At 38.5% G+C, this 12,500-nt stretch overlaps 1 protein-coding gene and 1 long non-coding RNA gene across 10 annotated transcripts in view; one reads left to right on the top strand and one right to left on the bottom strand.

Moving 5' to 3' along the window:
- The window catches only part of LOC135114998 (uncharacterized), a 20,040-nt gene that overhangs the window by 1,062 nt on the left and 6,478 nt on the right, over positions 1-12,500 (bottom strand). For 4 of the 7 annotated variants that reach the window (XM_064031383.1, XM_064031384.1, XM_064031381.1 and 1 more), the window contains 4 exons: positions 7,584-7,748; positions 6,751-6,916; positions 6,353-6,505; positions 2,700-2,865 (listed from right to left, as the gene is read on the bottom strand). In XM_064031383.1, the coding sequence (XP_063887453.1) occupies positions 2,700-2,865; positions 6,353-6,505; positions 6,751-6,916; positions 7,584-7,748 (650 nt within the window). The remainder of the gene's footprint in view (positions 1-2,699; positions 2,866-6,352; positions 6,506-6,750; positions 6,917-7,583; positions 7,749-12,500) is intronic. The other 3 variants (XM_064031386.1, XM_064031382.1, XM_064031388.1) reach the window with 1 other exon arrangement.
- Positions 7,816-11,983, top strand: LOC135115000 (uncharacterized). 3 transcript variants are annotated; one of them, XR_010275752.1, is made up of 3 exons: positions 7,816-7,864; positions 10,271-10,427; positions 11,568-11,983. It is a non-coding gene; the product is annotated as an uncharacterized LOC135115000 (long non-coding RNA). The 3 variants fall into 3 exon arrangements; XR_010275751.1 differs by lacking the exon at positions 7,816-7,864 and adding an exon at positions 7,871-8,051; XR_010275753.1 differs by lacking the exon at positions 10,271-10,427 and having other exon boundaries at positions 7,839-8,051.

The following is a 12,500-nucleotide window of genomic DNA, read 5'->3' as shown; positions in this document are numbered from 1 at the left end:
TTTTGCTTTACGCCTCGCACCGCGTGGTGTCTACGTTTATTATGCATCTTGGAAGACCTACAGTCACTTGTGTTGTGGCTGTGTGTGTCACTTTATGCAAAGAAAATATATCTACTTATTGCCATACATGTACCAAGAGAAAGGATGTTTTTTATCTATTTATTTATTTATTTTTATCTATTTATTTATTTATTTTTTTTTTTCAGAGGGAGAAATAAGTGGGAAATGAAGATGTAGAGGAGACAAATACGTATATTACTGGGTGAATAATGGCCTCCGGAGTCTACCGGAGCTCCTAATGACCTTGACCTGGGACTGGGGAGGAGGGCGAAGTAATCAGGGTATTTTACATATGCTTGTACCATATGTACATAGTAATACTGCTACATTCCTTCCAAGATCATTTAAAGGTAAATGCTTTCCCTGTGGGATTTGTCAAAGACGCTCCTACCGTCGACTGTGATTGGTTTGTGGGATGAGAGACACGTGTACAGTCCAGCCAGCCATGCTCCCGTCTTACTGTGTTTTAAGTACTGAGGATATTCCAATGACAATAATTATATATATATATACGAGGTGTGTCATTAAAGTTCCAGGACTGGTGTCCTAAAAGATGAATTTCAAACCCAAGCCACAAACCACCATATTTCCCCTTCAAAGTAATCCTTCTGGAGTATACAACTGCGCTCCCAACCCTCTACAGTCACTAATCTTTTTCTTACGTGCTTTTAAAATCATGTCCTCTGTTGCAGGTCGTTTAACAATGAGCGCTGAACAGCGAACAAACTTGAAGTTTTTGGTGCAGTTGGGGAAAACGCCGTCAGAAGCACTGGGTATGCTGCAAAAAGTGTACGGGGATGAGACAATGTCACGCTCACGTGTTTTTGAGTGGTGCAAGAGGTTCAAAGAGGGCCGGGAGGACGTGGAAGATGACCCCAGGAGTGGAAGACCCTCAACGAGCAGGAATGAGGCCAATGTTGAGCGTGTCAAGCAGATGGTGCGTGACGATCGTCGGTTGACTGTTCGAAAGATCGCAGATGAGCTTGGCATGAACCACAACAGCGTGTGGAAGATTATCACTGAAGATCTGGGCATGCGGAAAGTCTGTGCGAAGATGGTGCCGAGACTCCTGAACGATGACCAGAAGGGACGACGCATGCAGGTGTGTCAGGACATCCTCGAGCGTCTGGAAACTGAACCAGACTTGCTCAGGAGAGTCATCACCGGCGATGAGTCCTGGGTATTTGAGTACGACCCGGAGACCAAACGCCAGAGCCTTCAATGGAAGAGTCCGGCGTCGCCACGGCCGAAGAAAGCAAGGCAGTCCAGGTCCAGCTTCAAGGTCATGTTGATCGCTTTCTTCGATGTGAGGGGCATCGTCCACTGCGAGTTCTTGCCACAGGGCCAGACAGTCAACCAACATGTGTACAAAGAAGTACTGCGGCGTCTGCTTCGTGCAGTGCGCGAGAAGAGGCGGGAGTTGTGGCAGGGCAACTCGTGGCTGCTTCACCACGACAATGCGCCTGCTCACAATGCCCTGAGCATCAGAGAGTTCTTGGCCAAGAAGAACATCGCCGTGCTGGAGCAACCGCCCTACTCACCTGACCTCGCTCCGTGCGACTTCTTCCTCTTCCCCAAGCTCAAGGAGGTCATGAAGGGGACCCGTTTTGATGATGCGGACGACATCAAAAAGGCCGTGACGACGGAGCTGAGGAGCATCCCGCAAGAATCCTTCCAGCAGTGCATGCAAGCCTGGCAGAGAAGGATGGACAAGTGCATGCGGTGCCAGGGGGATTACTTCGAAGGAGATAACCTATAGTTTGTAGCCTGGATGTGAAATAAAACTTGTGTGGCACCAGTCCTGGAACTTTAATGACACACCTCGTATATATATATATATATATATATATATATATATATATATATATATATATATATATATATATATATATATATATATATATATATATATATATATATATATATTATATAAGTTCCAAGATGTAGATGAGGTGAACAGGGACAAACCAAGAATCCTTTTTCACTTACTGAAGTTACCATGTTCCACCTTACGCAGAAGGCATCATCAGGCTAAAAAATAAAACATCATTGTGTATATCCTAAAACAAAAATATAAAACGTATATACCTTAGTGTTTTTATACGTTTTATATTTTTGTTTTAGGATATACTCAATGATGTTTTATTTTTTAGCCTGATGATGCTTTCTGCGTAAGGGGAAACGTTGCAAATTCAATAAATGGAGAAAATTTCTAGTTTGTCCCTATTCATCTCTCTCTCTCTCTCTCTCTCTCTCTCTCTCTCTCTCTCTCTCTCTCTCTCTCTCTCTCTCTCTCTCTCTCTCTCTCTCTATATATATATATATATATATATATATATATATATATAATTGATTGATGACCTGTGAAATATCACAAAATTTTGAGTGGACTTTAACGTTCTGGTTGTGGTTGATAATTTAGTGTTTGGTATTAACAATATGGACAATAGTTGACTTAGTTTATTTGTTGATCATGAATGTAACCTTTCAAATATCTGGTGCGTTTCCAGGAATCCCATTTATTGGCCTTTACTATCTTGCTATTCCTTATCTTGACGTAATAAACTAAAGCTGAGAAACTAAGCAGCGGAACACAACGGCTGGTGGATAAGGGTCGGGACAAAAATAACGACACTCACCACAAGAAGGGTAGGGTAGGATGGTGTCCCGCAGGGTGTTGACAAGTCCTTGGATGAACGTAGAAATTAAGTGGTCAGGACAGATAATGCCCTCCACACAGTTCTCTTGCCCAACGCCAAGGTAGGCCGCCCCACGCCGCCCGCTGTTAAGCAAGCCCACCACCGCCTGGGGAGACCAATATAAGTACATTGTTATACACACACACACACACCTGATTCTTCTCTTAAGTCTATTAACTGTGGTGTTCCTCAGGGTCTGTCCTGTTACTCACTCTCTTCCTAATCATTCATCAATGATCTTCTAAACCAAACTTCTTGCCCTATCCACCCCTTACGCTGATGATACCACCCTGTACTTTTCTACTTTTTGTAGAAGTCCAACCCTCCAGGAAGTAAACAGTTCACGCAGGGAAGCCAGCCACATAACGCCTGACTTCTGATCTCTCTAAAATTTCTGATTGGGGCAGAGCAAACTCAGTATTGTTCAATGCCTCAAAAACTCAGTTCCTCCATGTATCGACTCGACACAACCTTCCAGACAACTATTCCCTTTTCCTTCTTCAATGACACTCAACTGTACCCCTGTTCTACACTGAACGTCCTCCGTCTGTCCTTTACTTGTAGTCTAGTCTGGAAACTTCACATCTCATCTCTCTATATATAGTTAAAACAGATTATATAAAGTTAGGCGTTCTGAGTTGTCTCCGCCAGTTTTTCTCATCCCCCCGGTTGCTAATTCCGTACAAGAGCCTCATCCTTCTATGTATGAAGTATGTTTCACATGTATGGGGGATTCCTCTCATACCGCTCTTTTAGACAAGGTGAAATAAAAAAAAAACATTTGGTTTTATCAACTCCTCTCATCTAACTGACTGTCTTCAGCCTCTCTCTCATCGCCGCAGTGTTTCATCTCTTGCTATTTTTTACCACTATATTCACGCTAACTGCTCTTTTGATCTTGCCAACTGCATGCCTCCCCTCCTCCCGCGCGGCCTCGCTGCGCATGACTCTACTTTCTCTCATCCCTATTCTGTCCACCTCTCTAATGCAAGAGTTAACCAGTATTATCAGTCACTCATCCATCTCTCTAGTAAATTCGAACTCCCTGCCTGCTTCTGTGTTTCTTCCTTCCTATGACCAGAACTCTTTCAAGAGGGAGGCTTCAAGACATCTATCGTCTGTTATCTGATTATTCTATTTGGCGTCCCTTTGGGAACTGACATTTGAGTGAGCTCCTTTTTTTTTTTTTGCTTCAAAATTTTTGTTGTCTTTGGCCAGTGGTTCTCTTCCATAAAAAAAAAAAAAAAAAGAATCTCAGGCGCGGCGAGGCAAATGGGCGAGCCTCAATGTGTAGCCCCTGTTCACCTAGCAGCAAGTAGGTACGGGGTGTAACCTGAGGGGTTGTGACCTCGCTGTCCCGGTGTGTGGTGTGTCAGTGGTCTCAGTCCTATCCAAAGATCGGTCACTCTGAACTCTGAGCTCTCTGTAGGGGAACGGCTGGCTGGGTGACCAGCAGACGTCCGTAGGTGAATCATGCACACACACACACACACATACACACACAGAGGGCACATGAGAATTGATTATCTACTTTATTTAATCTTCTATATACATTGTTTGATTTTAATGAGGAAAATATACAACACCTTTTCAGTTTGCCTTGGAGATTTAATTTAATTTTTATCACTAGTAATGGCCATGAGCGAACAATACCGGTCTGGTGTTATGTTGTTCAAGGCACGGTAATCACTTGCCTTCCATTTTCCTGGATTAATTTTAGGTGTAGTGGCGAGGACCAAGTGATCCGATGATTCTCTCCTCTAAAGCGTCACTAACTCTTTTGCAGCCTTCAGTTTTTCTGGAGGAAGTATTCGGGGACAGGCAAACGCAAGACCAGTAGTGATGATGTGATGAGCGACTCCAGTTCCCCGACAGCTGTGGTTGATCCAAAGGAAGAGATACTAGGCAACTTCTGAAGAAATCTCGAGTATAGAGATGCAATGACTGCATGAACAGTTGTCAGAGAAAATATATAGAAGTTAAACACCCTTGAACTCTCTTACTGGTGGGAAGATGCCTGAGACAGTAGTGGCGGGATTCATGATTAGCTCGTGATGGCGAAGGCAGTCGTAACCGATGACTGGTTGGGCGAAGTTTGTAACAATGAATGACCATTTAAAGAGCTGGTATAGGCCAAAGTTGAGTGCTATGACTGGTGCAGTAAACAAGAATAGGAGTCCCGTTGGCCGCTAGTCAGAAGCTGGCTGCCTGCGCTCTCATTCGTGCACTGCTGAAGGGAAAGGGGTGAAAGAGGTCCCCGTGTTTACAACGAGCCTCATCCCAGACGATTTATTAGCCACAATCAGCAACTCACCATCTCAGAAGTTGTGGAGAGGCCGAGCCTACCATCTCCTCGACTCGCTGCCCACCATCCAACACAGTGGTTTGCACTGCCGGCCGTTGCTCCCGAGCGTAACATGCCCGGTGTGCATCAGTCAGCAATTTTTTGCTGCCACTCTTTTGTAGAGGCTTGAATCATTTAAGCGTCGCCAAATTATTGCTGTTGAGGCTAACAGTCGGAGCCGCTGCTTCACGGCTCCAGCGTTGCGGAAAGCGACGTCCCGCTCTGCCGTTTATCTTACTCCAGGGTCGTAACCCTTAGACGATGACCCCTTCCTTTTAACAGAAAATTGAAAATAAACATTCTCTCTCTCTCTCTCTCTCTCTCTCTCTCTCTCTCTCTCTCTCTCTCTCTCTCTCTCTCTCTCTTACTACAAAGTTACACATACAGAAGAGAAATACTAATTACTTACACACACACACACCAACACACAATATATATATATATATATATATATATATATATATATATATATATATATATATATATATATATATATATATATATATATATATATATATATATACATATATATATATATATATATATATATATATATATATATATATATATATATATATATATATATATATATATATATATATATATATATATATATATATATATATGAGAGAGAGAGAGAGAGAGAGAGAGAGAGAGAGAGAGAGAGAGAGAGAGAGAGAGAGAGAGAGAGAGAGAGAGAGAGAGAGAGAGAGAGAGAGAGGAGAGAGAGAGAGAGAGAGAGAGAGGACTGCAGGTACCTTTATCTCTCTATTTAATCTAAAGGATTTTTTCATCTTTAACACCTCAGACACTGCTGCCACATATACTAGCCCAGCCAAACAGGGTGTATTCGCAAATATTGGCCACCAGTACATGGAGCCACAAAGTGTAGAAGTGTTGGTCCTGTCCTCTTGACGTAAAGCACACTCAAGCTTCTCCGCACGATCAAAAAAAAAAAAAAAAAAAAAAAAAAATTCACTTGATCGCTGTCCACATCTCAGGGAATAAATCCCTGGAGCACACGCTCTTTCCAGACATTCACAGCACTGACCCTCAGTGTCACAAAACTTATGATGCAGTCTGGTTTTGTAGGCGGTGGAGGAAGTGTTGATGGTAGGAATTCTAGGGTTGTTATATATATATATATATATATATACTCGTATTTATAAATGAGGAATACAGAAAACGGATATAGGAATAATATCATTTTTACTTACTACAATACTCTTCAGAAAGATCAACGACTTACGGTGAGCACAGTGTTGACCCGCAGTTGAGTCACGTCTGGTACGGACAGGAAGTGATGCTCCTCCGTGCCCACCAGCAGAAGCTTCTCCCCTAATACGAAAGTCAGCTCAGACCAGTCCAGTATCTCGTCTGCAGTTTTGTTGTCTTCTTTCTCCTTTCAGTGAAAAAAAAAAAAAGTTAACGAGAGAGAGAGAGAGAGAGAGAGAGAGAGAGAGAGAGAGAGAGAGAGAGAGAGAGAGAGAGAGAGAGAGAGAGAGAGAGAGAGAGAGAGAGAGAGAGAGAAATATGTTAAACAAATTTATATTATGTAGATGCAAAAACATATCCTTGTTTTTGTTTATTCTAATTATTTTGATGGTTTAGCGCTTTACTTCCCACAGTGACCATTCCCACACCCACCATGCGTCCACTACTTGAAAGAAGAGATTGTGGAGAGGCACTTGAAGGAGTCACCGTTACTCCTGCAAGGACTGTGTCAATTGCAAAGGGACAGAGATGGTTTCCTTTTGTGTTTTTCTCTCTTCTTTCCCCTCTAGCAAATCTGATGATCCGATGCAGACAAGCCCTGCAATGACAACAAAGTATTTGAGGCGCTGCTTCATGTCATCTATCACACATGATCATTTACCAGTAAGTAATAAATTGCTTTGTAAGTTACATCCAGTACTTATTTGCTTTTCTCTTAGAACGAATTGTGACTGATAATTAATTACCAGTCATTACTAATGACAAATTAGATCAATTAATTCTAATTTCATAGTGCACCTTCTCATTATTTGACTTCACAGCATTATTACTTACTTGAACACAGTCTAAGTATACAATGTTATGGCCTACAATATACTCCCTACGAATACACACACACACACACACACACACACACACACACACACACACACATATATATATATATATATATATATATATATATATATATATATATATATATATATATATATATATATATATATATATATATATATATATATATATATATTCGTGCACTTAGTAGTCTTTTTTTTGTTGTTTTATTGTTTTATGATTCATTAATACAATTGCTTATTGTGAGAAGAAATAAATTTAATATATTTCGTGATATCTACCGTTCAAGTGTTAAAAAAAATAAACAAATGACGCAGGTGTACATAACTACATACGCACTATGCTATATGTCTAACTACGTTTATCAAAGCGCTGTAAGGATGCTGTAATAACATTGTTCCTTACCTCACCTGTTATCACTCCAAGGAGCTGGGTAAGGGTCCTGAACGGTGTGGAATGCATTTTGCCAAGTCTCCTCCCTCATGAAGTGATCAACAGATATGTGCGTCAGGTCCACTTCCTCACTGTCTCCCATTGTCACTGCTGTTTTCTGGCTCACACGCTGCCGGGAACTGCTGAGATAAGATTATGAAGATACATAAGATAACTGGATTATGGAGTTGCTGATAAGCTTCACCGATACAAGAGTTTGTTGGTAAAATGTCCAGAGCACTGAGATTCTAATCATACGGTAACATAATATCAGCTGAGATCAACATGTTTGCGAAGTGTATTACTTTCAGGGTGGTTGTACGCAAATTGATAAATACGTTTTCAGACTGCAAGTGTTGTTGTTGTTGTTGTTGTTGTTACTGTTGATAGTCAAGTCACTGCGTACATAGACGTGACGTCCAGCTGTGGAAGCTGAGTGAGGATAGGTATGTGTGTGTGTGTGTTTGTGTGTATATATATATATATATATATATATATATATATATATATATATATATATATATATATATATATATATATATATATATATATATATATATATATATATATATATATATAAGAGAGAGAGAGAGAGAGAGAGAGAGAGAGAGAGAGAGAGAGAGAGAGAGAGAGAGAGAGAGAGAGAGAGAGAGAGAGAGAGTTTGTGACACATTTTGTTTACGAGTACATGTCCTTCGGAGTTTCAGATTCAGGAAATTGAAGAAACAGTTCAAAGAGAATTTTATACATCGAGCTAACTGTACGTAATGGGGAGTTTTCGGAACTAAACCGCTAGATGTCCTTGCTGCTCATCTAACTGTAGGAAAGAGAGCTAAGATATTGTTGTAGTAAATCCCAGGTGCGTAAAGATGCATAGAACATTGATCATGATACTGTTGAAATGATGTATCGACTTTTCAATATCCGGTATGGATAATATTGAGAGAATGGGATCAAATTAATTTTTTTTTTTTTTTTTTGTGATTATCGAGTAAACTGCTAGCATTATCTTAAATAAAGCATATTACAAGTATAAAAACTATTGATTTGGACAATAGAAAATAATAAAAAAAATCACACTACTATATAGTATGACACAACCTACTCAGTAACATCGTGATATATGGCTCTAGTTTTTTTTTTTTTTTTTTTTTTTTTTTGTGGGGATTTTAGCATCCCTCACGAAGCGAGCGACAAAGCAAAGTAATGGAGAACCAAAACAAACATCTCTCAGGCGATCCTGCTGCTGCTGTAGTGTCCAGCTACCGCAATCCATTGCTTAGGGCGTAGTGGAGATGGGCACCGCAGCAACATTCAACTTCTTGTCCAACATCGTGTTTCTTAAGTCCAACCAGCGCGGCCTAGTCAGGTGTTTGTTTTGGTTAGAGATACAGCATTACTATCGCCAGGACACTCGAGTTGCCAATCTTTTTTATTAAAATTGCCGTTTCATAAACTAGGAAGATCTATGTAATTTGGACTTTTGACTATCACAGACATGTTGCCTTTATGTTTACTGTCGTCTAGATTAAGACGTTTCCAATCAAGATAAGAGAGCTAAAAAGATTAAAAAAAAAAAAAAAAAAACGATATTTCATGGTTACTTTATAAGAGTGTATTCATTTGGAAATGTTAAGATGACCAAATAAATCTAAATGCTGATTCACTAGAAAATCAACTTATATACATTTCTTCATGAAAAGAATTTGATTTTACTTGTGTTACTACTGAGAAGGAATTACGTAGAAAAAATATATTATATAAGCCCATTGCATCTTCATGTAAATAGAATAACACTAGGTATATCTGATATTGCTTGTAAGTAAGAGGAGTTTGTGTCTGTGCTTCCACCTGGTGACAACCACTAGTTCTGAAAACTCCCCATTTTCAATACACTGTTTTACAGTACTGATTGGAAAGTGTCAGTCAAGAATCATCATAAATGATTTCATCCTAGTTAATACATCAAATTTTAAAGTGAGTGTTAATTTTTCAATAATATTGACTGATTTCCAGGTATATATATATATATATATATATATATATATATATATATATATATATATATATATATATATATATATATATATATATATATATATATATATATATATATATATATATATATATATATATATATATATATATATATATATATATATATATAGCACAAGGGGGCTAATCATTCCCCCCTAAATGAGTCTGAAGATACTTTTAGCATAAGTTTCTTCATCATATCATGTATTGTCAGGTGGCAATAAATTAAACTGTTAACCCTGTTATTATCTTGTGGGTGGTTTTCTTTTATTATTACAGCCTTATTTTATGCCATGTTGAAGACTGAATGCTTCATGTCATGATTTCTCATCTGAGTGATTATTTGATGGTAAAACATTTGTAAGGCTGAGTAATTAACATGTTATGTATCAACAGAACATGTCTATGAATCAACCAATGTTTATTTTGTTTTGCATAAAAGTGTAACTCTTTATATTGCAATTGAATTTTAACAAAAGCAATGAAATAAATATATTTAAAGATGAACTGAGAAAAATAAAATACAACAGAGCTCTCATACAGAATTACCAAAATTATTCTTTAGTTAAGGCGAATCTCAGCTTGGGTGGTATCTGTGATACCTAACAATTTTATTGGCCATTTTCAGGAGAAGGTTCTCTATCCAAGAAACCATTGGATGATATCACAGTGCTGGTTGGGGATTTTCTTGGGAATGAGTCTAGAATAATTCATGGGATAAACCACGCTGGTTATGACATAGGAAATCATGATATTCCCAGCTGGAGGATGCTGTGTTCTCAAAGGTATGATGAGATTTACAGCACTGATCAGATCTAGATCATTGATATGGATCTGAATTTTATCTGGATTCATACAGACAACAAAATAACAAGTCGCAGTAATACTTAGTACATTTTATAATTTTGCACAATAAAAAATCTAAGAAATAAGCATATGCCATAAACTATTAGGAGGAGGCTGGGTAATGCACCAGCCTTCACAATATCCTGATTATGAAAATTGTTTCACCTATCTTAATGATGATGGTTTCATCTTTCCATGCTTATAATGACCATGGGAAGGGATGGTGGGATAATTTTTGTTGGAAACACATAGCATAATTATCAGGAAAGGCAAAACATCATTATCATCATTAGGATGTGAAGCCAGATGAGCTACCCTGTCTTCCCTGCTAGGTAATGGCAAATGCTTATTTCTCTTTTCGAGTACTGATCGTGCCAAACTATAAAGTGCACTAAAAATCACATATGAAGATTTAGAACTATTGAAATTATTGAAATGTCAAATGAATGAAAGACAGAAAGAGTTCAAGATTACAAGTGAGTGAGGATGCAAGGCTAGATACAAACTGAGTGAAATTAAGGTTTAAGGAATGTAGGGAGGGGGATAGGAGGTGGAGTGAATGGAGAGCAAGAGGTGGCAATAATAATGAGTAAAAGAGCTAAAAGAGGTGTGAAAGACTATGGATGGGTCAGTTCAAGGGCAATATGGGTCACATTAAAAGTGGGCATGGAAAGACGGGCAGTAATATGCTATACCTACCTATGTCATTATGCTCTTTACACCATTTACTGAAATCCAGTTACAGTGGTTCCATTCTTGTGTAATTACTTTATGAGACATTTTTCCTCATTAGTGTCCTTTAAAGGTTAACACAAGGAAACTTGTAATATTATTCCCTTCTATAACTATTTCTTTTATAGCTCTCAGTATAAGTGCCCTTTTTTTTTGGTTGTGCACTTACTCTACAGTACTTGACTGTATGCTGTTAAATTTTTCTTCTTAGTACTGACTTGTTATATTGGAGGGTAGCCCGCAATAAATTGGATAGCATTTAACTACATGACAAATTGGGTACTATCTAACTGTATTAAGAAAATAATGATTTTTTAATTATTTATTATGTTACTGTTCATTTTTAGGGATGTGAATGCCAGTACTCCAGAGGAAGTTATTCTCTATGTGTCTGAGGAGGATGACTACACTCCCCACCAGCTTCAACCCCAACCTCATATTTAGACCAAATTGTAACACAGCTTGTGTCTCCTATACTTGCATCCTCTATAATACCAATGCCGGAGTCCCCAAACCTCCACAACAGAAGGACTTGCTCCAACAGATCCTCAAAGCTGATCTCCACAAAGCACAGAACCGGCAATGGGCAGAGGAAGCCAGGTAGCGAGCAGAGGAAGCCAAGCTGCAGACTTAGGAGGCCCGCAAGGAGGCATATGTTTCCCAGAGGCAGGCTTTTGATTTAGTGCCAAAATACTTCAGTAATAAGTAGATAGTGAAACAGTGAGAACTCTTTTAAGTGCAATGATTAAAGTTAAACAAAGTTCCAAGTATTGTTTTTCCCTCTTTTTAATTAGGCATATTTATACCATTAAAAATCTAATACAGTATCAAATGAATTTATTGAGTTAAACTGTAAATTAGTAAAGAACAAGACCTATACTGTAACTCAGTTCTGCAAGGTTTTGCAACGTTTCAAGGTCCCAAATATGCCCCTACTGCAGTCCAATCCCTTGTGGCTCAATCTTCTAGACTGTAAAATATAAATAATCAAATAATAATAATTTCCTTATGCATATAACTTTCTATCAAGTCTACTATAGGTAAGTAGGCTTATGTGGCAATACTATTAAATGAATTACCTGTAATGAACGACACAAAGTAAAAAGTCCTCTGCATTATGAAGATAATGTTAGGATAACTAAATACAAAAACTTGTACTTCAATGGTAATTACTGTAATTTTTCTAATGAAATGGTTTGTAATGAATGAAGCAAAGGCAAAGTCCACTTCAGTGTACTAATACTGTATGAAAATATTTTGGTTCTAAGTACAATGAAAAG

The sequence above is a fragment of the Scylla paramamosain genome, chromosome 28, assembly GCF_035594125.1.
Source record: "Scylla paramamosain isolate STU-SP2022 chromosome 28, ASM3559412v1, whole genome shotgun sequence".
NCBI classification, from domain to species: Eukaryota; Metazoa; Arthropoda; class Malacostraca; order Decapoda; family Portunidae; genus Scylla; species Scylla paramamosain.
Note: the sequence above shows the minus strand (reverse complement) of the source record. Positions and strands in the feature narration are given on the sequence as shown.